Source organism: Antechinus flavipes, chromosome 2, assembly GCF_016432865.1.
Source record: "Antechinus flavipes isolate AdamAnt ecotype Samford, QLD, Australia chromosome 2, AdamAnt_v2, whole genome shotgun sequence".
Lineage (NCBI taxonomy): Eukaryota > Metazoa > Chordata > Mammalia > Dasyuromorphia > Dasyuridae > Antechinus > Antechinus flavipes.
This window is the reverse complement of record NC_067399.1, coordinates 370,956,546-370,982,465: the sequence shown is the minus strand read 5'-3', so window position 1 is coordinate 370,982,465 and position 25,920 is coordinate 370,956,546. Positions and strand designations below refer to the sequence as shown.

The 25,920-nt window shown below is 34.9% G+C and overlaps 1 protein-coding gene across 6 annotated transcripts in view; it reads left to right on the top strand.

Annotated features, from left to right (window-relative positions):
- LOC127549878 (cytochrome c oxidase assembly factor 8) overlaps window positions 1–15,310 on the top strand; it is a 35,898-nt gene extending 20,588 nt beyond the window's left edge. For 4 of the 6 annotated variants that reach the window (XM_051978303.1, XM_051978305.1, XM_051978304.1 and 1 more), the window contains exon 5: window positions 3,173–5,537. In XM_051978303.1, the coding sequence (XP_051834263.1) occupies window positions 3,173–3,275 (103 nt within the window). In that variant the 3' untranslated portion in view covers window positions 3,276–5,537. Of the gene's footprint in view, window positions 1–3,172; window positions 5,538–9,618; window positions 9,710–12,945 lie in introns of those variants that run through there. The other 2 variants (XM_051978302.1, XM_051978301.1) reach the window with 2 other exon arrangements.
- The last annotated feature ends 10,610 nt before the right edge of the window (window positions 15,311–25,920 follow it).

The window sequence follows — 25,920 nt, the reverse complement described above, 5'->3', positions numbered from 1 at the left end:
TAATTCACAGTAATAGTCTCTTTAAACTTAACAATCTCATCTTTATGTAAGAGGCTTACGTTCCTACTGCCAACCTACTACTTAGAATATTTAAATTTTGAAATGATCTGTTTAACTTTCTTATTTTAGCCTTCTTTATGGTCTAACAAAGTTTAAAGGTTTGAGAAATATCAGATAGGAAAGTGTCTTAGGAATATTCTAGTCCAACTCTTTAGTTTTATAGATAAGAAACTGAGGCCATACTCTAAGGCAGGTCTGGATCGGGTTTTTTCAGCTGCTATCAAGAGCCACACAAAAGATGAAGAGATGTGATCAAAGTAACAGAGCCAGGATTTGGCTTGCTGCTTCAGATTTCAAATGGAAAAAACATTTCCTTTTTACCATACTAAATTCCTAAAATGTGTTTCTAAATGGTGATTTAGTACTTTGAACTAGGTTTTTAGTCAAACATGTATCTATTGTACTTAATTTCTTTCTTCAGCTTCTGAGTTGAGCACATGACTGTGTTCTCTGTAGGTGTACAACACCATATGACCTAAAATCTGTCTAGGCAAAGCTTATATGGAAAGTAGAGTGGAAAGTAAATAAACTTTAAGCAAAGTTGTGAAGTGGATGAAGCCCACAGCCTTGTCTTTTGTCTTTTTACCCATTTGGTAACATTCCCTCCCCTCTTAGGTGCCTGGTACTTACTTATTCTTTCCTCCTGTTCTCTGCAAAATAGGGTAAACAGCCTTGTGTCCGTAGAAGCTGAGGGATGTGTCCATTAGTTCATTTAGTACATAGGAAAGTGAAGCTTTGCTGTTAACTCTCACAACTTATTGTGAAGTTGGTGAATTCCATTTGTGAATCCAAGTCTTATTTCATGAATCAGTCATATATATGAGCTACTTATAATTATGCCTAATGATCTTGCAATGCAACACAATAATGCTTACAGATTTCATTAAATAACTTTTAAGTCTTTTATTATCATACTTATCCTCAGCCTTGTGTGCTTGGTTCTTATAGTTTGTTAATAATGTGGTACCATTGACTACTTATAACTTATGTATGTGAAGTGAGAGGGAACACTAGCAATGGAGTCTTAGCCACAGTTGCATAATTTCAAATTTTACATTTTAAAAATCTAATTAGGAATCAATATGTGATACTCATGTATGATAGACTCATTCTCAATAAATCTAGACAGAATACTTAGTGACTCTTCATACTGATTTTTATTAAAGCATTGCTTTCCTTTTGTATGGTCATCCATCAATAAATTCACAGACTTAAGAGAATCTCAAATGTTAAAAGGGACAGAGACTTTAGCACATAGGATGTCACAACAGGTGGAGCCTTAAAGCCCATGTTCTCCACTCCTTTCATTTTATAGAGGAAGAAATTGAAGCTTTCTTGTCCAGGGTCACATAGTGAGTGCATGGTAGAACCTAGGTTTCCAATTTTTTAACCCTGTATACTTTTCACTATAACATGTTCTAAAAGTTTACACATCAATTGTTTAGAATTCAGGGCACATTTTCTCATAGAAGTGATGTTACAAGTTGTGATTAGGTTCCCAGGCTCTCCCCTGAAGTAGTAGAAATTTAAATAGTGTTTTCATGTGGCTTGGATAGTTGTGTAGTTTTCAGAATAACTATGAAAGGCTTTATGTAATATGCTATTTCACATCATCTGCTTGCCATCCCTTTGCTTTATGTTTGAGCTCTTGTTTGTTATTTCCTCATCCTGTCTCAAGTGCTGATAAAGTACTCTGAGCCTATTCCAGAACAGAAGTCCTGTGTTCACTCATCAGCTCATTTGACTGAAAGTAATGGCATGACCTACATACTTATTAGCATTCTGCCTCTGAGATAAGACTTAGCTTTCAGAATATGGGATTTTTGCCTTGAGTTATAGATTCTATATGAGCATTACTACTTGAAATGGGGACTAAGTATAGTAATGCTAAATGTAAGTTTCAGTATGTTCTTGAGGATTTTTAAAATCAAGTAAGACTGTGATTATGCATGAAATGGATCAGCAATTTTTTGTATTTAGACAATTCAAAGCTTTTTTGAGGAATTAAACTGAAAGAAAAACTTATGAAATTGAGCCACTAAATGAGAACAGAGGACTTCTATAATCTTTCTGAGGTCAGTGTCAGTGATAAATTAATCTAACCACTCTTCTGGCCATTATGGGAGAGGAGGTGGAGCCTGTCTTTTTTCCCTTTGAGCATGAAATGTGTTGCTCCTGTAAATAGGGTCCCAGGATCAGGCATTGTCCATACATACAGTGTAGCACCCCCCTTCCCAGCTCCCACAGAGCTTGTTCAAGTACCTCATTACCTATTCAACATATCCCTTAGCATTCATCTACCAAGTCTTTTTTCTCAGAGAAAGCTTTCTAACATGTATAGAAAATCCATCAAATTTCTGCATTTCTTCCTAAGGCCACCAATGTTCCTTATTTCCTGGAAACTCAAGTCAGGAATGAGCTTACATCACCAGAATAAGCAAAGATAGTTGGACAAAGGGCTTAGTCCTGATTCATTTTGAAAGCTAATAGAGTTCTCAGGAGAATGATGAACAAAGTCTAATAAAATGGAACTTAATAAGGATAAATGTAAAGTTCTGCATTTAGATTTTTAAAAAATCAACTGCCTAAGTTGGATGGAGAATATAGATCTAAACAAACAATAATAATTCATTGGACAAAGGTCTAGGGTTTTAGTACATTGCAAACTCCATATAAACCACAGAGTAGTATCAGAGTCAAGAAAGACTAAAAAAGGTGGATCTCTGTTTCATAGTAAAATACTCCTTCTACAAGTAGTCAGTTTCGATTACTGGAGATAATTCAAGTAGAAACTGGATATTCTCTTAGGGATTCTGAGATTCTGTGATTTCCTGTAAAAATTTTTAAAAATATATTATTTTAAAATATTAGATGATAAAAAGAACCTCATTAATCATAAATATTATTATATCCTTCCTACTGTTTAATTGTAATAAATATTTAATGTTTCTGGCAGCTTAAGGAAATGGAAACATTATTAACAGAGGAGGATAGTAAGCTGAACTCTTTGGTTTTGGGACTGGATCTTTTCTCTGATGTTTAGAATATTAATTGTAATTTATTGTTGCATGTAATATATAATGCTACTTATTCTTTTTCTTGTGAAATTTAGAGACTGGTACAAACGTAATTTTACTATCACCTTGTTCATGGGAAGAGTGGCTCTAGAGAGGATTTGGAAGAAGCTTGGATTCAAACAGATGAAGAACAATTAGAAGCATGCCTGCATCTGCCTTTACCAGCTCTTTGCTGACTGTGACATACATCTATTTACCTTGAACATAATTATTTCATATGAAAATGACTTGACAAACTCAACTTTTGTAGATGATAAAGAAAATTTTTTTAAGTAACCAAAAGGTTTTAAAAATTTTTTCCATTGAGAGTCACTTTTATATTCCTGCCACAACAACCCAAGCCCTTAATGTAATTTATATGACTTGGAATAGATTGTGGAAGAGTTATTTCAAGACAGAGGTGTGGTTCAGAGAACTTTCAGGTTTCAGCTTGCTTTTGCTCCACATGATTTTTCCTGATAAAGATAAATATTATGATCATTTAAATTCTTGAGTTTGCAGTTTTTGGTCAGCATGTTTTGAGATAAGATCAAGGTTCTATAATTCATTGTGCCAGACTTACCTAAAATATGCTTTAAAAGGAATTGAGGTTCCCCTTATGAGGTAATCACAGTTTGAGGTAATTAAGCCATCATAAACATTAACTATCCCCAGTATATATATCCATGTGCTGGTCAGACATCATATCTGTTGCCAAAGATTTAGAGAAATACTTGGTCCTTATTTTGAAATTGAATATCCTTTGAAACAAAGCTTTGAAGTTGTGACTATATTGCAATTAAAAATTTATGTTTTTTTTTTAAATAAATGAATAAGAATGTGGGTACGTCCAAATGAAACTATAACTGTTGTTCAAAATATTTCTGGAATTCCTCTCCAGAAGTTACCTCCTAATCTTTTGAATATTTTAATTTGTAATATATCTTTATCCTCAAAGGGTGATTGGAATTTTTGAAACATTGAGAAGCCATGTCTAGCAAATGAAGCAAATGCTGATTGGGATAGCTTTGGGTTCCAAACAAGCTGTGATTCTAAAATAGTGAGTGGTTTTTTCCTGTGGCTATTTTAAACTGGCCTCAAGTGTCCCAAAATAGGTTTCTGAAATTATCTTTAAGGTCTTTAAGGTGCTATGATAGCAGCCTGCATGTTGAGCTAGTAAAAGAAATTATTTTGTTCTACTGGCTTAAATCATCCCTTTAGTAATGGGACAGATCAGCACTGAATAGTGCTTGACAAACAGTGCTACTGAATAAGGCATCAATGGACTTTTAGCAAGAACCCCTGGAAAGAATGAAGAATTCCAGTGATCTGGAACTGGTTTATTGAACTTTTTTATATAAATATGTTTCTCTCAAGAAGAAAATTTTGAGAAACTCAAAACATCTGACTTGAATTCACAAAAGCAAGAAAATGTCTCCAGTTTCACAGTAAGATGAAACTTAATGTCAGGGCCCTTTGAAATTTGGAGTTAAAAGGTTCTGGTGTTAAAAATATTATATTCCTTGACCAAGATATCTTGGCCAGGGATTTTGGAGCTTTATTGAGCAGAGTTCTTTGCTGATCTGTTCTTCACCTCTTAAATTTGGCCTAATCTCTGCTAACTTTGTATTCCTTTGTCATCTGCCTTAAGAACATCAGGTTTTGAGAAAAAGCCATATGTTATCAGTATTGTGGGGAAAGCACCAAATTTGAAAGTCAGGGAAATTCTAATTCTGGTTTAGGCTTTTAATCGTTGTGTGATCTTGGAAAGGTCAATTCTTTTTAGACCTCAGGTTTCTTTTTGGTAAAGGATCTATATATTCCAATATACTTCTCTCAAAATATGTTTTTCATTTTATAGAGCTTTTGTTGGCAGAATGCTTTTAGCAACTGAATACATAAATATGATTACTAAAATCAAAATCGATCAGATCATCTTTTAAGAAATAATAGTCGGTCATGTCTCAATGCCAAATGTTAACTTGGGATTCTTTAGTGTCAACTCTGTTTATTACTGGAGGTATAAATGTGCTGACGGAAGTGATAGGAAATAAGGATGTACTTTGGCTTTAAGCTTATCCTGAATTATAAATATTTGAGATAAGTAATCATTTTAATGTTACTGATGTCACAGATAAACAGAAGTAAATAATTTCAAGATCATTTTGAATTGATCCAGATTGTATGTGTACAGAAAACTATTTTATTTATATCATTTCTTTTTAAAAGAAAATCTTCCTCAATTTTCTATGACATTATAAGTAACCATCTTCAAATTTTGGGATTTAATTTTGGTTGTATCAGTATTTAAATTTTTAAATATTTTTTTCCTGTGCAAATGTTGTTATGTACATTTCCATTTGGTAGAAATTATTGTCATCAGTGCTTTTAAAAATTAAATTAAAAATTATGTGTTTTCTATTTCTTTTTCTATTTTTGATGGTTTTTATAGATATTCATTTCACTTTTACTTTTGTGACAACAAGAAAATGCAGACTTTAAACTACAGTGGAGATAACAGTCTTTCTTGCCTAGAGTGAGAGTGAGAGTCCAAAATGAAAAGAGGTAGGGGCAGGGGTGGGGGGGGAACCAGTATGTCCAAGTTAGAAGGGATCTCAGAATCCTAGTGCTTGAGCTGAAAATTAGAGCCAGAAAGGACCATGAATCCCCCTAGAACCGTAGAATGTCTATTGAAAGAACCTGCTGACCATACACCAGACCTCTTATGTACATGTCCTTGTGACATTCTGTCTTTGGCCCCTTCATTTAACAGATGTGGGAAGCAGGTTCAGAGAGAAGAAAAGGTACTTGGCCATGGCAACCTGATGTGTTAGTGTCAGAGCCAGGGCAAGAATACACATCTCTTATGCTCCAGGCCAGCATTTCTCTAGCTGAGCTATGAAAAGCCTTGTTAATTTCAAAACTTTATTTTCCAAAGTTATTAGTATAGAGTCTGTTATTACAATAGCAAAAACTAAAATATAATTTGCTATTTCTGCCATTGCATTTCATTCCATCTCTAAAAGCAAAAATCTGATTACTGCATAATTTAAGTCCTTTTTTATCCAAACACCATGTTGGAAAAATCTGCCTATAAGATAAGACAAGTGGCATGTTGTGATTGTTCCCTGTAAAGTTCTGTAGAAAGCTAGTTTCCTAGTCCCCAGAAAAAGGCAGTTTTGACAAATACTGAGAATAGTGGAAGCACACTTAAAGATGGCTTCATATGTGTCCTTTCTCACTAAATGGCCCCAGATGACAGCGATTCCTTCTGAGTGTTACCCTTGTATTAAAAAATGTGTTTTTTAGTGAATGTCTTCCATGGGCCTAATCCAGTGGAAGGCGTAGTACAATGGAATCAGCCTGAATATGGATGATAGTTCACCTTTGTATAATTCATTCAAGAGTTTCATAGCACTTTATATATGTTTCTTAGGATCACAAAATTAAGAACTAGAAGGAACTTTGAGATTCTTCTCTCTCCCTCCCCTTCCCCATTATACTTGATGATGCCCAGAGAGATGAAGGAAATTTGCTCATGGTCACACAAGTAAAGCAACCAAAGTGTTTCTGTTTACAAATCCAGTCCTTTTCCATTGCACCTCATTGTCTCAAGAAGACTATTGGTGCTCCATTCAACTCTTGGGGTCCCAAGAACCACAGCTTTCCAAATGAGGTACTTCAGATGATGTGTGCTTCAGTTGCTTTGAAATTCTATCCCAATTTTATTGGAGACCTTCATTTGTACCAGGAATTTGTACGAGGAATATGCATTCTAAAAAGTGCCTGATGCTGGAGAAGATCTATATATGACACCACCCTTTCTAGCTTGGGGATTATCTTCTTGAAGAATATATTTAATTTCTTGACAATACTCAACTATTAGTTTCTTACAAATAAAATACTCTAATGCTATGTTTTAGCAGCTTTACTTCATTGGGTTTGGACTTTTATAACTTCCTGTTTCCTTTTACATATTTCTAAAAGAGTCAGAATTTGACTAAAAAATTCTGGACCCTAAACAAGCTTTCCATTACATCACCACTTCAACCTATAAGCTGATCAAAGATCATAGGATTTTAGAACTAAAGCTAAAAGGGGCTTTAGGGATGATCTCATTCAAATCTCTCTTTTTTTTTTTGACTGTAAAAATGTTTTCCCAGTTTATTGTTTCCCTTCTAATCTTGTCTGCATTAGTTTTGTTTGTACAAAAACTTTTCAATTTGATATAATCAAAATTTTCTATTTTGTGGTCAATAGTGATCTCTAGTTCTTCTTTGGTCATAAATTCCTCCCTCTTTCACAGGTCTGAGAGGTAAACTATCCTATGCTCTTCCAATTTCAAACCTCTCATTTTAAAGATGATGAAATCCTAATGATTGTCACTACGCTCCTGGATCCTTCTATGGTCTGGATGGACCCTCAAACAAAGTGTCATTTCACTACCTTCCTAGTGTCTTAGCTCTATCTACAGATCTTGGCTTGGATTCCTCACTTAAGCTTCTAGTTTCCAACTTCTGTTTTTGTCTTTTCCATCCCTGAGAAACTTTGATTCCTTATGATGCCTGTTTACTCCCCCTACCCACACCCCCAGTGATTTTCCCACAGGTTCAGTGATTGCCCTAGCTCCAGTATCCCCAAGATTTAGAGCTGGAAATGGGAAGGAAGAAATAAGCATTTATAGTGCCTAATAAGTAGCAGGTACTTTACATATATTATCTCATTTGAACATCACAACAATCCTGCAAAGGTAGGTGGTGGTGTTATCTCTATTTTACAGTTGAAGAAACTGAGGCAAACAAGTTTTTAGTGACTAAATCCATAGTGACAACTAGGAAGTGTCTGAGTCTGGATTTTAATTCTGGTCTTCATGATTCTATGCTGAGTATTCTATCCATTGCATTATCAGCTGCTTTAGAAATTTAGTGATTAAAGCTAGGTAGCAATCTAGGTAAAGAATCTCCTCCTTCAACGTCAAAAAACCCCACAAAAACAAAAACAAATACCTCTAAATAAGTAAATAAATAATGAATTTATGAGGGGAAGATCCGCAGGTTTCTGGCCAAAGCAGAAATAATTGCTATTTACATTCCATTTGAGTCAATCAGGACCCAAACAATGACCAAATGTGGCTTGGCCTAAGAACTGGTGGCCAATTAGAATCAGATTTATTTTGGTTTAAAGCAGGATCTTTAAGAAGGAAATCTAGCCAGTAAACCCCAAGATATCTTGGGAAGGTTCAAAGGTGCAAAAAGGAAAAAAAAATTGCCTTTAAGAACATCTGTAGGTAAGGATATGATACCCTACATGGACAGAGGGAAGGAAGGAGGATGGGATGAAGGAACTGGTTAGTAATTCTTGATTAGTAATAATCTTAACCACTACTAGTCTAATGAGCTTGTTGAATATATATGGGAATCCTGTACCCCCAATTACTGCCCATGTAGCAGGTTTATAAATTTGGATGATTCTCTCTGGGAGTCAAGTGTGTCACCCACTCATTGGCATCTTCTGCATTAGTAAGGGAAATGTCTATGGTTCTTTTTACTCCCCCCAAGTCCTCATACAGTTTTACTCCCAAATGATTTCCCCTTCTTCCAGGAAGGAAGAAGAATTTGGGTTGATCAAGCCTGTCCAATTGGTGGGGAGATGAGTGTAATCTGTTAGGTACTAACCAAATGGCCAGGGCTTTAGATCTCTTGACCAACCAATCCACCCAGGTGAGGGAGGCAATTTTATAACATAGACTGGGTTCTGGATTACTTACTGGTCGAGGAAGAAAGGATCTGTGGAAAATTGAATTTGTTCAGCTTGTTGCCTAAAGATTGATAATAGTGGGCAAGTAGTTAAAGGCGGTATAGAGGATATTAGGAAATTGACTCATGTTCCTCTCCAAACTTGGAATTTCCCTTTCAATACTTCCTGGTGGTCATGGTTTGGAGTATCATAATGAAAACAGATGGTTTGATTTTTCCTCATAGCCATCAATGATGTAATCCTACTATATGTCTCCCCTGAATGAGTCTGTTAATAAGTCAAATTGTCTAAGACTCTATCTAAGATTATTGGACTGGAGAATAAGGAAAAGGAGTAAGTGTCTGAGACCAGATTTGAACTCAGGTCTTCCTGACTTCAGGGCTAGTGCTCTATCCACTGTGCCACTTAGCTGCCCCCACCACAGTTATTTGTAATAAAATAACCTATATGATATATACACAATTTGGTATGTACACAGGATTGAATTTCACACTAGAATGCTTGAAGGGAAAGTCTCTCTCACCTAGTAACTCTGCTTTCTCATAATGGTGTTGCATTTCTTATTTTGTGTTTTTTAAATAGTAAAAAAGTTTGTGATAGGAATATAAATCTAAAATTATATATATTTCCTTATACTTCTTTAAATGATTGGAAGCAAAACTGAACTCTACACTCTAGTTACAGTAGAAAAAAATTTTTCCTGTCTAAATCTGTATCATTGTTTTATGTCTAAATTAACTTTCAGGTAAAAAAATAACATTGAATGCAGAAGAAATGGCAGACTTTTACAAGGAATTCTTAAGTAAAAATTTTCAAAAGCATATGTACTATAACAGGTAGGTATATCTTTATTTTAACACAGCTGAGAAAACTAAATCCAAATGGTTTATAATTGCACATTAATTCACAGTAATAGTCTCTTTAAACTTAACAATCTCATCTTTATGTAAGAGGCTTACATTCCTACTGCCAACCTACTACTTAGAATATTTAAATTTTGAAATGATCTGTTTAACTTTCTTATTTTAGCCTTCTTTATGGTCTAACAAAGTTTAAAGGTTTGAGAAATATCAGATAGGAAAGTGTCTTAGGAATATTCTAGTCCAACTCTTTAGTTTTATAGATAAGAAACTGAGGCCATACTCTAAGGCAGGTCTGGATCGGGTTTTTTCAGCTGCTATCAAGAGCCACACAAAAGATGAAGAGATGTGATCAAAGTAACAGAGCCAGGATTTGGCTTGCTGCTTCAGATTTCAAATGGAAAAAACATTTCCTTTTTACCATACTAAATTCCTAAAATGTGTTTCTAAATGGTGATTTAGTACTTTGAACTAGGTTTTTAGTCAAACATGTATCTATTGTACTTAATTTCTTTCTTCAGCTTCTGAGTTGAGCACATGACTGTGTTCTCTGTAGGTGTACAACACCATATGACCTAAAATCTGTCTAGGCAAAGCTTATATGGAAAGTAGAGTGGAAAGTAAATAAACTTTAAGCAAAGTTGTGAAGTGGATGAAGCCCACAGCCTTGTCTTTTGTCTTTTTACCCATTTGGTAACATTCCCTCCCCTCTTAGGTGCCTGGTACTTACTTATTCTTTCCTCCTGTTCTCTGCAAAATAGGGTAAACAGCCTTGTGTCCGTAGAAGCTGAGGGATGTGTCCATTAGTTCATTTAGTACATAGGAAAGTGAAGCTTTGCTGTTAACTCTCACAACTTATTGTGAAGTTGGTGAATTCCATTTGTGAATCCAAGTCTTATTTCATGAATCAGTCATATATATGAGCTACTTATAATTATGCCTAATGATCTTGCAATGCAACACAATAATGCTTACAGATTTCATTAAATAACTTTTAAGTCTTTTATTATCATACTTATCCTCAGCCTTGTGTGCTTGGTTCTTATAGTTTGTTAATAATGTGGTACCATTGACTACTTATAACTTATGTATGTGAAGTGAGAGGGAACACTAGCAATGGAGTCTTAGCCACAGTTGCATAATTTCAAATTTTACATTTTAAAAATCTAATTAGGAATCAATATGTGATACTCATGTATGATAGACTCATTCTCAATAAATCTAGACAGAATACTTAGTGACTCTTCATACTGATTTTTATTAAAGCATTGCTTTCCTTTTGTATGGTCATCCATCAATAAATTCACAGACTTAAGAGAATCTCAAATGTTAAAAGGGACAGAGACTTTAGCACATAGGATGTCACAACAGGTGGAGCCTTAAAGCCCATGTTCTCCACTCCTTTCATTTTATAGAGGAAGAAATTGAAGCTTTCTTGTCCAGGGTCACATAGTGAGTGCATGGTAGAACCTAGGTTTCCAATTTTTTAACCCTGTATACTTTTCACTATAACATGTTCTAAAAGTTTACACATCAATTGTTTAGAATTCAGGGCACATTTTCTCATAGAAGTGATGTTACAAGTTGTGATTAGGTTCCCAGGCTCTCCCCTGAAGTAGTAGAAATTTAAATAGTGTTTTCATGTGGCTTGGATAGTTGTGTAGTTTTCAGAATAACTATGAAAGGCTTTATGTAATATGCTATTTCACATCATCTGCTTGCCATCCCTTTGCTTTATGTTTGAGCTCTTGTTTGTTATTTCCTCATCCTGTCTCAAGTGCTGATAAAGTACTCTGAGCCTATTCCAGAACAGAAGTCCTGTGTTCACTCATCAGCTCATTTGACTGAAAGTAATGGCATGACCTACATACTTATTAGCATTCTGCCTCTGAGATAAGACTTAGCTTTCAGAATATGGGATTTTTGCCTTGAGTTATAGATTCTATATGAGCATTACTACTTGAAATGGGGACTAAGTATAGTAATGCTAAATGTAAGTTTCAGTATGTTCTTGAGGATTTTTAAAATCAAGTAAGACTGTGATTATGCATGAAATGGATCAGCAATTTTTTGTATTTAGACAATTCAAAGCTTTTTTGAGGAATTAAACTGAAAGAAAAACTTATGAAATTGAGCCACTAAATGAGAACAGAGGACTTCTATAATCTTTCTGAGGTCAGTGTCAGTGATAAATTAATCTAACCACTCTTCTGGCCATTATGGGAGAGGAGGTGGAGCCTGTCTTTTTTCCCTTTGAGCATGAAATGTGTTGCTCCTGTAAATAGGGTCCCAGGATCAGGCATTGTCCATACATACAGTGTAGCACCCCCCTTCCCAGCTCCCACAGAGCTTGTTCAAGTACCTCATTACCTATTCAACATATCCCTTAGCATTCATCTACCAAGTCTTTTTTCTCAGAGAAAGCTTTCTAACATGTATAGAAAATCCATCAAATTTCTGCATTTCTTCCTAAGGCCACCAATGTTCCTTATTTCCTGGAAACTCAAGTCAGGAATGAGCTTACATCACCAGAATAAGCAAAGATAGTTGGACAAAGGGCTTAGTCCTGATTCATTTTGAAAGCTAATAGAGTTCTCAGGAGAATGATGAACAAAGTCTAATAAAATGGAACTTAATAAGGATAAATGTAAAGTTCTGCATTTAGATTTTTAAAAAATCAACTGCCTAAGTTGGATGGAGAATATAGATCTAAACAAACAATAATAATTCATTGGACAAAGGTCTAGGGTTTTAGTACATTGCAAACTCCATATAAACCACAGAGTAGTATCAGAGTCAAGAAAGACTAAAAAAGGTGGATCTCTGTTTCATAGTAAAATACTGCTTCTACAAGTAGTCAGTTTCGATTACTGGAGATAATTCAAGTAGAAACTGGATATTCTCTTAGGGATTCTGAGATTCTGTGATTTCCTGTAAAAATTTTAAAAAATATATTATTTTAAAATATTAGATGATAAAAAGAACCTCATTAACCATAAATATTATTATATCCTTCCTACTGTTTAATTGTAATAAATATTTAATGTTTGTGGCAGCTTAAGGAAATGGAAACATTATTAACAGAGGAGGATAGTAAGCTGAACTCTTTGGTTTTGGGACTGGATCTTTTCTCTGATGTTTAGAATATTAATTGTAATTTATTGTTGCATGTAATATATAATGCTACTTATTCTTTTTCTTGTGAAATTTAGAGACTGGTACAAACGTAATTTTACTATCACCTTGTTCATGGGAAGAGTGGCTCTAGAGAGGATTTGGAAGAAGCTTGGATTCAAACAGATGAAGAACAATTAGAAGCATGCCTGCATCTGCCTTTACCAGCTCTTTGCTGACTGTGACATACATCTATTTACCTTGAACATAATTATTTCATATGAAAATGACTTGACAAACTCAACTTTTGTAGATGATAAAGAAAATTTTTTTAAGTAACCAAAAGGTTTTAAAAATTTTTTCCATTGAGAGTCACTTTTATATTCCTGCCACAACAACCCAAGCCCTTAATGTAATTTATATGACTTGGAATAGATTGTGGAAGAGTTATTTCAAGACAGAGGTGTGGTTCAGAGAACTTTCAGGTTTCAGCTTGCTTTTGCTCCACATGATTTTTCCTGATAAAGATAAATATTATGATCATTTAAATTCTTGAGTTTGCAGTTTTTGGTCAGCATGTTTTGAGATAAGATCAAGGTTCTATAATTCATTGTGCCAGACTTACCTAAAATATGCTTTAAAAGGAATTGAGGTTCCCCTTATGAGGTAATCACAGTTTGAGGTAATTAAGCCATCATAAACATTAACTATCCCCAGTATATATATCCATGTGCTGGTCAGACATCATATCTGTTGCCAAAGATTTAGAGAAATACTTGGTCCTTATTTTGAAATTGAATATCCTTTGAAACAAAGCTTTGAAGTTGTGACTATATTGCAATTAAAAATTTATGTTTTTTTTTTAAATAAATGAATAAGAATGTGGGTACGTCCAAATGAAACTATAACTGTTGTTCAAAATATTTCTGGAATTCCTCTCCAGAAGTTACCTCCTAATCTTTTGAATATTTTAATTTGTAATATATCTTTATCCTCAAAGGGTGATTGGAATTTTTGAAACATTGAGAAGCCATGTCTAGCAAATGAAGCAAATGCTGATTGGGATAGCTTTGGGTTCCAAACAAGCTGTGATTCTAAAATAGTGAGTGGTTTTTTCCTGTGGCTATTTTAAACTGGCCTCAAGTGTCCCAAAATAGGTTTCTGAAATTATCTTTAAGGTCTTTAAGGTGCTATGATAGCAGCCTGCATGTTGAGCTAGTAAAAGAAATTATTTTGTTCTACTGGCTTAAATCATCCCTTTAGTAATGGGACAGATCAGCACTGAATAGTGCTTGACAAACAGTGCTACTGAATAAGGCATCAATGGACTTTTAGCAAGAACCCCTGGAAAGAATGAAGAATTCCAGTGATCTGGAACTGGTTTATTGAACTTTTTTATATAAATATGTTTCTCTCAAGAAGAAAATTTTGAGAAACTCAAAACATCTGACTTGAATTCACAAAAGCAAGAAAATGTCTCCAGTTTCACAGTAAGATGAAACTTAATGTCAGGGCCCTTTGAAATTTGGAGTTAAAAGGTTCTGGTGTTAAAAATATTATATTCCTTGACCAAGATATCTTGGCCAGGGATTTTGGAGCTTTATTGAGCAGAGTTCTTTGCTGATCTGTTCTTCACCTCTTAAATTTGGCCTAATCTCTGCTAACTTTGTATTCCTTTGTCATCTGCCTTAAGAACATCAGGTTTTGAGAAAAAGCCATATGTTATCAGTATTGTGGGGAAAGCACCAAATTTGAAAGTCAGGGAAATTCTAATTCTGGTTTAGGCTTTTAATCGTTGTGTGATCTTGGAAAGGTCAATTCTTTTTAGACCTCAGGTTTCTTTTTGGTAAAGGATCTATATATTCCAATATACTTCTCTCAAAATATGTTTTTCATTTTATAGAGCTTTTGTTGGCAGAATGCTTTTAGCAACTGAATACATAAATATGATTACTAAAATCAAAATCGATCAGATCATCTTTTAAGAAATAATAGTCGGTCATGTCTCAATGCCAAATGTTAACTTGGGATTCTTTAGTGTCAACTCTGTTTATTACTGGAGGTATAAATGTGCTGACGGAAGTGATAGGAAATAAGGATGTACTTTGGCTTTAAGCTTATCCTGAATTATAAATATTTGAGATAAGTAATCATTTTAATGTTACTGATGTCACAGATAAACAGAAGTAAATAATTTCAAGATCATTTTGAATTGATCCAGATTGTATGTGTACAGAAAACTATTTTATTTATATCATTTCTTTTTAAAAGAAAATCTTCCTCAATTTTCTATGACATTATAAGTAACCATCTTCAAATTTTGGGATTTAATTTTGGTTGTATCAGTATTTAAATTTTTAAATATTTTTTTCCTGTGCAAATGTTGTTATGTACATTTCCATTTGGTAGAAATTATTGTCATCAGTGCTTTTAAAAATTAAATTAAAAATTATGTGTTTTCTATTTCTTTTTCTATTTTTGATGGTTTTTATAGATATTCATTTCACTTTTACTTTTGTGACAACAAGAAAATGCAGACTTTAAACTACAGTGGAGATAACAGTCTTTCTTGCCTAGAGTGAGAGTGAGAGTCCAAAATGAAAAGAGGTAGGGGCAGGGGTGGGGGGGGAACCAGTATGTCCAAGTTAGAAGGGATCTCAGAATCCTAGTGCTTGAGCTGAAAATTAGAGCCAGAAAGGACCATGAATCCCCCTAGAACCGTAGAATGTCTATTGAAAGAACCTGCTGACCATACACCAGACCTCTTATGTACATGTCCTTGTGACATTCTGTCTTTGGCCCCTTCATTTAACAGATGTGGGAAGCAGGTTCAGAGAGAAGAAAAGGTACTTGGCCATGGCAACCTGATGTGTTAGTGTCAGAGCCAGGGCAAGAATACACATCTCTTATGCTCCAGGCCAGCATTTCTCTAGCTGAGCTATGAAAAGCCTTGTTAATTTCAAAACTTTATTTTCCAAAGTTATTAGTATAGAGTCTGTTATTACAATAGCAAAAACTAAAATATAATTTGCTATTTCTGCCATTGCATTTCATTCCATCTCTAAAAGCAAAAATCTGATTACTGCATAATTTAAGTCCTTTTTTATCCAAACACCATGTTGGAAAAATCTGCCTATAAGATAAGACAAGTGGCATGTTGTGATTGTTCCCTGTAAAGTTCTGTAGAAAGCTAGTTTCCTAGTCCCCAGAAAAAGGCAGTTTTGACAAATACTGAGAATAGTGGAAGCACACTTAAAGATGGCTTCATATGTGTCCTTTCTCACTAAATGGCCCCAGATGACAGCGATTCCTTCTGAGTGTTACCCTTGTATTAAAAAATGTGTTTTTTAGTGAATGTCTTCCATGGGCCTAATCCAGTGGAAGGCGTAGTACAATGGAATCAGCCTGAATATGGATGATAGTTCACCTTTGTATAATTCATTCAAGAGTTTCATAGCACTTTATATATGTTTCTTAGGATCACAAAATTAAGAACTAGAAGGAACTTTGAGATTCTTCTCTCTCCCTCCCCTTCCCCATTATACTTGATGATGCCCAGAGAGATGAAGGAAATTTGCTCATGGTCACACAAGTAAAGCAACCAAAGTGTTTCTGTTTACAAATCCAGTCCTTTTCCATTGCACCTCATTGTCTCAAGAAGACTATTGGTGCTCCATTCAACTCTTGGGGTCCCAAGAACCACAGCTTTCCAAATGAGGTACTTCAGATGATGTGTGCTTCAGTTGCTTTGAAATTCTATCCAATTTTATTGGAGACCTTCATTTGTACCAGGAATTTGTACGAGGAATATGCATTCTAAAAAGTGCCTGATGCTGGAGAAGATCTATATATGACACCACCCTTTCTAGCTTGGGGATTATCTTCTTGAAGAATATATTTAATTTCTTGACAATACTCAACTATTAGTTTCTTACAAATAAAATACTCTAATGCTATGTTTTAGCAGCTTTACTTCATTGGGTTTGGACTTTTATAACTTCCTGTTTCCTTTTACATATTTCTAAAAGAGTCAGAATTTGACTAAAAAATTCTGGACCCTAAACAAGCTTTCCATTACATCACCACTTCAACCTATAAGCTGATCAAAGATCATAGGATTTTAGAACTAAAGCTAAAAGGGGCTTTAGGGATGATCTCATTCAAATCTCTTTTTTTTTTTTTTGACTAAAAATGTTTTCCCAGTTTATTGTTTCCCTTCTAATCTTGTCTGCATTAGTTTTGTTTGTACAAAAACTTTTCAATTTGATATAATCAAAATTTTCTATTTTGTGGTCAATAGTGATCTCTAGTTCTTCTTTGGTCATAAATTCCTCCCTCTTTCACAGGTCTGAGAGGTAAACTATCCTATGCTCTTCCAATTTCAAACCTCTCATTTTAAAGATGATGAAATCCTAATGATTGTCACTACGCTCTTGGATCCTTCTATGGTCTGGGTGGACCCTCAAACAAAGTGTCATTTCACTACCTTCCTAGTGTCTTAGCTCTATCTACAGATCTTGGCTTGGATTCCTCACTTAAGCTTCTAGTTTCCAACTTCTGTTTTTGTCTTTTCCATCCCTGAGAAACTTTGATTCCTTATGATGCCTGTTTACTCCCCCTACCCACACCCCCAGTGATTTTCCCACAGGTTCAGTGATTGCCCTAGCTCCAGTATCCCCAAGATTTAGAGCTGGAAATGGGAAGGAAGAAATAAGCATTTATAGTGCCTAATAAGTAGCAGGTACTTTACATATATTATCTCATTTGAACATCACAACAATCCTGCAAAGGTAGGTGGTGGTGTTATCTCTATTTTACAGTTGAAGAAACTGAGGCAAACAAGTTTTTAGTGACTAAATCCATAGTCACAACTAGGAAGTGTCTGAGTCTGGATTTTAATTCTGGTCTTCATGATTCTATGCTGAGTATTCTATCCATTGCATTATCAGCTGCTTTAGAAATTTAGTGATTAAAGCTAGGTAGCAATCTAGGTAAAGAATCTCCTCTTTCAACGTCAAAAAACCCCACAAAAACAAAAACAAATACCTCTAAATAAGTAAATAAATAATGAATTTGTGAGGGGAAGATCCGCAGGTTTCTGGCCAAAGCAGAAATAATTGCTACTTACATTCCATTTGAGTCAATCAGGACCCAAACAATGACCAAATGTGGCTTGGCCTAAGAACTGGTGGCCAATTAGAATCAGATTTATTTTGGTTTAAAGCAGGATCTTTAAGAAGGAAATCTAGCCAGTAAACCCCAAGATATCTTGGGAAGGTTCAAAGGTGCAAAAAGGAAAAAAAAATTGCCTTTAAGAACATCTGTAGGTAAGGATATGATACCCTACATGGACAGAGGGAAGGAAGGAGGATGGGATGAAGGAACTGGTTAGTAATTCTTGATTAGTAATAATCTTAACCACTACTAGTCTAATGAGCTTGTTGAATATATATGGGAATCCTGTACCCCCAATTACTGCCCATGTAGAAGGTTTATAAATTTGGATGATTCTCTCCGGGAGTCAAGTGTGTCACCCACTCATTGGCATCTTCTGCATTAGTAAGGGAAATGTCTATGGTTCTTTTTACTCCCCCCAAGTCCTCATACAGTTTTACTCCCAAATGATTTCCCCTTCTTCCAGGAAGGAAGAAGAATTTGGGTTGATCAAGCCTGTCCAATTGGTGGGGAGATGAGTGTAATCTGTTAGGTACTAACCAAATGGCCAGGGCTTTAGATCTCTTGACCAACCAATCCACCCAGGTGAGGGAGGCAATTTTATAACATAGACTGGGTTCTGGATTACTTACTGGTCGAGGAAGAAAGGATCTGTGGAAAATTGAATTTTTTCAGCTTGTTGCCTAAAGATTGATAATAGTGGGCAAGCAGTTAAAGGCGGTACAGAGGATATTAGGAAATTGACTCATGTTCCTCTCCAAACTTGGAATTTCCCTTTCAATACTTCCTGGTGGTCATGGTTTGGAGTATCATAATGAAAACAGATGGTTTGATTTTTCCTCATAGCCATCAATGATGTAATCCTACTATATGTCTCCCCTGAATGAGTCTGTTAATAAGTCAAATTGTCTAAGACTCTATCTAAGATTATTGGACTGGAGAATAAGGAAAAGGAGTAAGACTTGATTTTAAAAATCAGGGATGGATCTCTATAAAGCAAGATGACTGTGAAAGAACCAGATGGAGATCTAGTTGAGGCAGCATACCAGGAGTGATACTGAGGTTCAAAAGGAAATCTCAAAAACCGTCACAGGGTCACAAGGTGTCTCAAAAGAATTTGCAGCCTTGAACCCATCTCCAAGTCAAGAGGCAAAGTTTATTGTTATTGTAATGCCCATTGAAATGGGCTAAGTTCCAAAAAGGATTTATCAAAGAACTAGAAGCAAGAAGACAAATTTATAGGAAAAGACAGAAAGATCTGGTTCTTCAAGTCCCTGATATGCTAATTTTATGGCACAGAGTTGAACTGAGGAGTGGTCTGGTATGTACCTCACTGTTTGTCTCAGAAACCCTCAGACCAACCAGTTATCTGACAAGTCACCAGAGTTTCTAGACTACACTATAGTATTCCTAAAGCCCGGAGACTTCAGGATCATTGATAAACAGATTGTTAGAACAGTAGCACTCCCAAAGTCTGGGGACCTCAGAATTAGTGCTGTATTTCTCCTAGAAGATGCATCTCCATCAGTGTGAGGGGATCTTTAAAAACAGACAAATAAGAGGAGGGATTGAGTGAGGTAAGAATAAGTGGTATCCCCCCAGTAACTACAAACTATTTGTTTTGCACATTCTATACCTCACAACAAGGATCTATTTTTGCAGAACACCACGATAGCCAAACTATAAGATCCTTATTTATCTATTTTTTGGCCTAATATTGTCTACACTCAGATTCATCTCTGGATTATCACATCAAGATAACTGGGGGCCCTTAGGCATTCTGTATTTTTCCACTCTTGTTTCTGGGGAAGAGTTTTTACACCTCCCAGCCAATAGTATGAGGGAATAAGGTTAGGATGGGGGGATTTGCATTAAGGATAAAATCTTTGCTTTAGCTGGGTTCCTTTGTACTCCCCATGTGATAATTTCTGGGTGCTGAGAGGGACGTATTCGTTCTTATGAGAAAATAAATTCCTTTTTGTCCCCTTTTTGTTTTAAATTCAGGTGGTCTTGTCCCATACACTACTGACAGTGATGAAATTATGAGTCCTTTGAAATATTGAAATCTATAATTTTAGTCCTGTGTCCTCTCTAGAGAATATTTGAATGAATCTTTTTCTCAATTATGTCATTCTAAAATGGCTAATTTAGGTTATTTGTATTGTAATGGGAAAGGCTTGTCTCGAAGAATTCTTTATTTCCTGGACCTCACCCTTCAGCCTTTGAGATGTTTATTTTGGTTCAAAGAGTTTTGGAAGGAAGTATCAGCTGCCTTGTACCTCCCAAAACAATAATAAATGCATCAAATGAAGTTCTAGAACAATCACTAAAAAAAGAGGAAAGGGGAAAAAAAAAAACCTCACAGAAAAATTACCTAGATCAAAATGAGAAAAACTCGAGGAAGTAAGAAAAAAAGACCTAACACAATAAATCTTAAAAAACAAGGAAAATCTGCAGGATAAAAGACAAAAAACAGTAATCTCTAGAAGAAAATGGACATGCTACAAGATCCTCTTAGTTAAAATAATATATTTAAGGTTTGTAAAGTCCTTTATATAATCTCATTTAACACAATAAATCTTAAAAAACAAGGAAAATCTGCAGGATAAAAGACAAAAAACAGTAATCTCTAGAAGAAAATGGACATGCTACAAGATCCTCTCAGTTAAAATAATATATTTAAGGTTTGTAAAGTCCTTTATATAATCTCATTAGGTTCTCTTAAGTAGGTTATATTATTCCTAATTTACAGATGTGAAAACTGATGCCCCGAGAAGTTGGGTAGGTAGCTTAATGGATAAAGTGCCAGGGCCTGAAGTCAGGAAGACTTGAATTCAAACATAGCCTCAGATGCTTACTAGTGAGCAAAAAATCATTTGTCCTTATTTGCTTCAATTTCCTATCTGTAAAATGAGCTGGAGGACATGGCAAATCACTCTGGTGTCTTTGCCAAGAAAAATCTAAATGGGGTTCTGAGGACTCAGCCATGAGTTAAATGACTCAACAGCAACCACCAGCACCACCTAGAAACCTAAGTTAAAAATATTTATATAATGACTAAGTAACAAGTCCTCCTAGACATGAACTCCAGTTCATAACAGATGCAAGTAGCTAGAATACTGGGGAAATAGCTTGAGAAATTACTTTTCAGAAGCCAGAAATGTTACTTAAAATCATGTTATAACTATATTGTCAAAAATGAAATTAGATCATACAGATTCTGGAAGTAATATCCTAAATAGTGGAAATCAATCTAAAATCACTATGAAAGTAGAAATCAAGTATATAACTTAACAATAAATCTACCTGGTAAGCTCTAAATTGTTTTGCATTATTCTAAATAGCTAATTTTTTCTACATCTAATTGAAAAAAATCAAATATTTTTCCGCTAGATATCTAGATATGAGCCTGAATCAGATAAATATGTAAAAATTACAATAAAACATATCTAACATTACATATATGTGTATGCATATACACACACACACTATATATATATATATATAGTGTCTATCTTGAATGATCTAATATCTATTGGCTTTTGACAAAGTTTGAACAAAGAATTGACACAAAAAAACAAGGATGTCCATATCCATGACAAATAGGATCGTAAAAACAAATATATACTAGCAAGCCCATCTAGAAGACACTAAATAGCCTGAATGTTGTAAATATAGCTAAAGTAGCTAAAGGTTTCAAATATTTCCATGGCTTTGTGGCCATGAGGCGTTTGATTGGAATTTCTAGGGAATGAGCTATCCCCTTTTCAATTGTGACTGTACTTGACCTAAATGGACTGTTCTTTGTACCCTTTTTCCTGCTTTTCCTTTGGGCACGAGAGCTTCTATTTATAGATGTTTAATTACTATGACTAAATTAATGAAGACAACCTTAAAATGGCAATAAAACACAAATCACATTAAAGCATTGGGCTATATTGGTACTAACTGATAAAACATACGTCTGCCTTTAACAAACAAAACTAAGTCTAAAGATTTAAGAACATAATCAGGAGAAGGGATTGAGGAAGAGATGGATAATACCCCATGGATTAAAGCCTATGATGCCTTGTAAGTGAATGGGTATCTTTTGTGGGAGAAAGCACAAAAAAGAGTTATGCAAAAAAAAAAAAAAAAAAGGAATTGGAGCTAGCTTCTTTCTACTCATTCCATAGGTAAGCAACAGTGGGAGAAGACTTGAGATATGGGGAATAAGAGGCAGTTTTGCCCCTGAAGAGAAAACAAAAGGGTGTGATCTAAAAAAGATTCACAGAGGGTAAATGTGGTAAAAGAAATGAGTCTCTGTTTCTTGATCACAAGAAAAATGAACATTTTTTTAATGGTTCGTTTGTTTTATTTTATTTTATTTTATTAAAGCTTTTTATTTACAAGATATATGTATGCATGGGTAATTTTTCAGCATTGACAATTGCAAAACCTTTTGTTTCAATTTTTTCCCTTCTTCCCCTCACCCCCTCCCCTAGATGGCAGGTGGACCAATACATGTTAAATATGTTAAAGTATATGTTAAATACAATATATATATGTGTGTGTATATATATATATATATATATATGTATATGTATACAAAGAGTCATTTTGCTGCACAAGAAAAATCGGACTTAGAAATAAGGTAAAAATAACCTGAGAAGGAAATTAAAAATCAAGCAAAAGCAGAGGGAGTGGAAATGCTATGTTGTGGTTCATACTCATTTCCCATAGTTCTTTGGCTGGGTGTAGCTGTTTCTCTTCATTATTGAACAAATGAAACTGATTTGGTTCATCTCATTGCCGAAGAGAGCTACGCCCATAAGAATTGATCCTCATATAGTATTGTTATAGAAGTATATAATGATCTCCTGGTTCTGCTCATTTCATTTAGCATCAGTTTATGTTAAGTCTCTCCAGGCCTCTCTGAAATCATCCTGCTGGTCATTTCTTACACAACAATAATATTCCATAACATTCATATACCACAACTTATTCAGCCATTCTCCAATTGATGGGCATCCATTCAATTTCCAGTTTCTGGCCATTACAAAAGGGCTGCCACAAACATTTTGGCACATACAGGTCCCTTTCCCTTCTTTAGTATCTCTTTGGGGTATAAGCCCAGTAGAAACACTGCTGGATCAAAGAGTATGTACAGTTTGATAACTTTTTAAGCATAGTTCCAAATTGCTCTCCAGAATGGCTGGATGTATTCACAATTCCACCAACAATGTATTAGTGTCCCCGTTGAACAATTTTTAAAAGAGAAAAAGAGTCATTATGATTAGAAGAGAGACTAGGAATTTTCACTTTTTCAAAGAGTTGTCCTCCTGAGGAAAAAATTTCACCCTTGGAGAGAAGATATGAGTCCACAAGGTGAGCCAGCACCTAGAATGGTAAGGGACACATGAAACCAGACATAGTATAGATAATCTAAGTTTTGGAATAGAGGCTGATCCTGTTAAAGGTCATAGCACTCATCCCAGGATACTCCTTTTCAGCATTGCTTACTTCATGAATTGATGTTTCTTAAGAATGAGGCACTTCAGTAAAAGAGATGATAGAGAATGAAATACAAAGTCAGTGGTGTGTTGGACGTAGGCTCATATTGACTTGAGAAAGCTTGATGATTTCAGTGTGAGTGTTCACACCCTCCAAATGGTATAAACTATTTTGTATATTGTTTAGACTTTTAAAAAATGAAGGAAATGTGAATAATAAAGATTAAATTTAAAAGTGTATCCAAAAGAGTGTTAAAAGTGTTGCCCCTTCTCAGAGAGCCAATTATTAAAACATCAGTATATCCCTACCTTCAGTATTCAATGATATAAAGACAGAATAGAAGAATTTCAAAGTTAGTTTTCTATAAGTGCTACCATTCTGAGAAACGCAGAGAATAAAGAACATAGCACGTGAATTTACAACATACAATATTAATTTGTTTTAAAACCCATAAAATATATAGCCATTGAAAGATCATTTTTAATATTATAAAACATTTAAAGTTAAAAGCTAATATTTGCAATGGGTAAATATGAGAAACATAATCTAATAAATATAAGTATAGAAAACAAAGATGTCTCCTTTCCTCACTATCATCTGATATAATTTTATAAATGCTTACCACAGCATTAAGATGAGAAATAAATTTAAAGTCACAAACACTAATAAAGATGAAATCATTTATATTTGCACATGACAGAATGGTCTACTTAGAAAAACCTCCAAAATCAGAAAAGAAACTAATTGAGACTCTTAATAGTTTCAGCGAAGTTGCAGAATACAAAATTAAACCACAGAAATCATCTGCCTTCCCACATAGCAAAAGCAAAATCTAGGAGAAAAAAATAGAAGAGCAGGGAAAAAGGAGAACAAGCATTTATTAAGCATACTATGTGCCAGGTATTGTGCTAAGTGCTTAACAAAATTATCATTTGATCCTCACAACAACCTTATGAGGTAGGTATTATTTTTATCTCCATTTTACAGATGAGAAAACAGAAGTAGAACAGTGGCTACTGTTTAATTTAGCTAGGGAGTGTCAGACTGGATTTGAATTCAGTTTCTTGACTTCAGGCCTGGCATATCCACTGTGCCATCTAGTTTCCCATCTCCACCTTCCCCATACTGCAATGGTTTACCATCTCTTTCTACATTGGATTAAAGCAAACATTAAATGACTTGTCCCCATTCACATAGCTAGAGAGAGTGTAAGGTCAGATTTGAATTCAGGTTTTCCTGACTCCAGGCCTAGTGTGCTATCCACTGAGCAACCTAGATGCCTTAAGATCATTTAGTAGTGATTTAAAAATAGAAACATATGTTGGTGAAAAAGACCCCAGATGACTAAAAGTCAGAAATAACCAAACAATAATAAAGTGTTAAAAAAAATCCTAAAAACAAACTACTTAGGAAATAACTCCCTGTTTGGTAAGAACTGCTGGGGGAAAAGCTAGAAATTAGCTTTAGACAAGCAGCTTACATACAAGGTAAGTTCCAAATGAGGACTTGATAAATATAAAATTACATCATTAAAAAAATTGGAGGAAAATGGAATGGGGGCATCTTTCATATGGCTAATGGGAGAATTCTAAACCAAATAAAAGATCATCACAAAAGGTAAAATCAATCATTTCAGTTACATAAACTTTTTGGAAGCTCATATAAAGTCAATGATAGAGCTAGAACAAATATGGAAATTAGATTGTGAACACATCTTTGTATAAACATCTTTAATAAGATTCTGATATCTGACCACTACACACCTGTCAGATTGGCTAGAATGACAGGGAAAGATAATGCGGAATGTTGGAGGGGATGTGGGAAAACAGGGACACTGATACATTGTTGGTGGAATTGTGAACACATCCAGCCATTCTGGAGAGCAATTTGGAACTATGCTCAAAAAGTTATCAAATTGTGCAAACCCTTTGTTCTAGTAGTGTTTCTACTGGGCTTATACCCCAAAGAGATACTAAAGAAAGGAAAGGGACCTGTATGTGCCAAAATGTTTGTGGCAGCCCTGTTCGTAGTGGCTAGAAGCTGGAAAAGGAATGGATGCCCATCAATTGGAGAATGGTTGGGTAAATTGTGGTATATGAACCTTATGGAATATTATTGTCCTGTAAGGAATGACCAGCAGGATGAATACAGAGAGGACTGGAGAGACTTACATGAACTGATGCTAAGTGAAATGAGCAGAACCAGGAGATCATTATATACCTCAACAATGATACTGTATGAGGATGTATTCTGATGGAAGTGGCTCTCTTTGATAAAGAGCTAATTCAGTTTCAGTTGATCAAGGATGGACAGAAACAGCTACACCCAGAGAAAGAACACTGGGAAATGAATAAAACTGCTTGCATTTTTGTTTTTCTTCCCGGGTTATTTATACCTTCTGAATC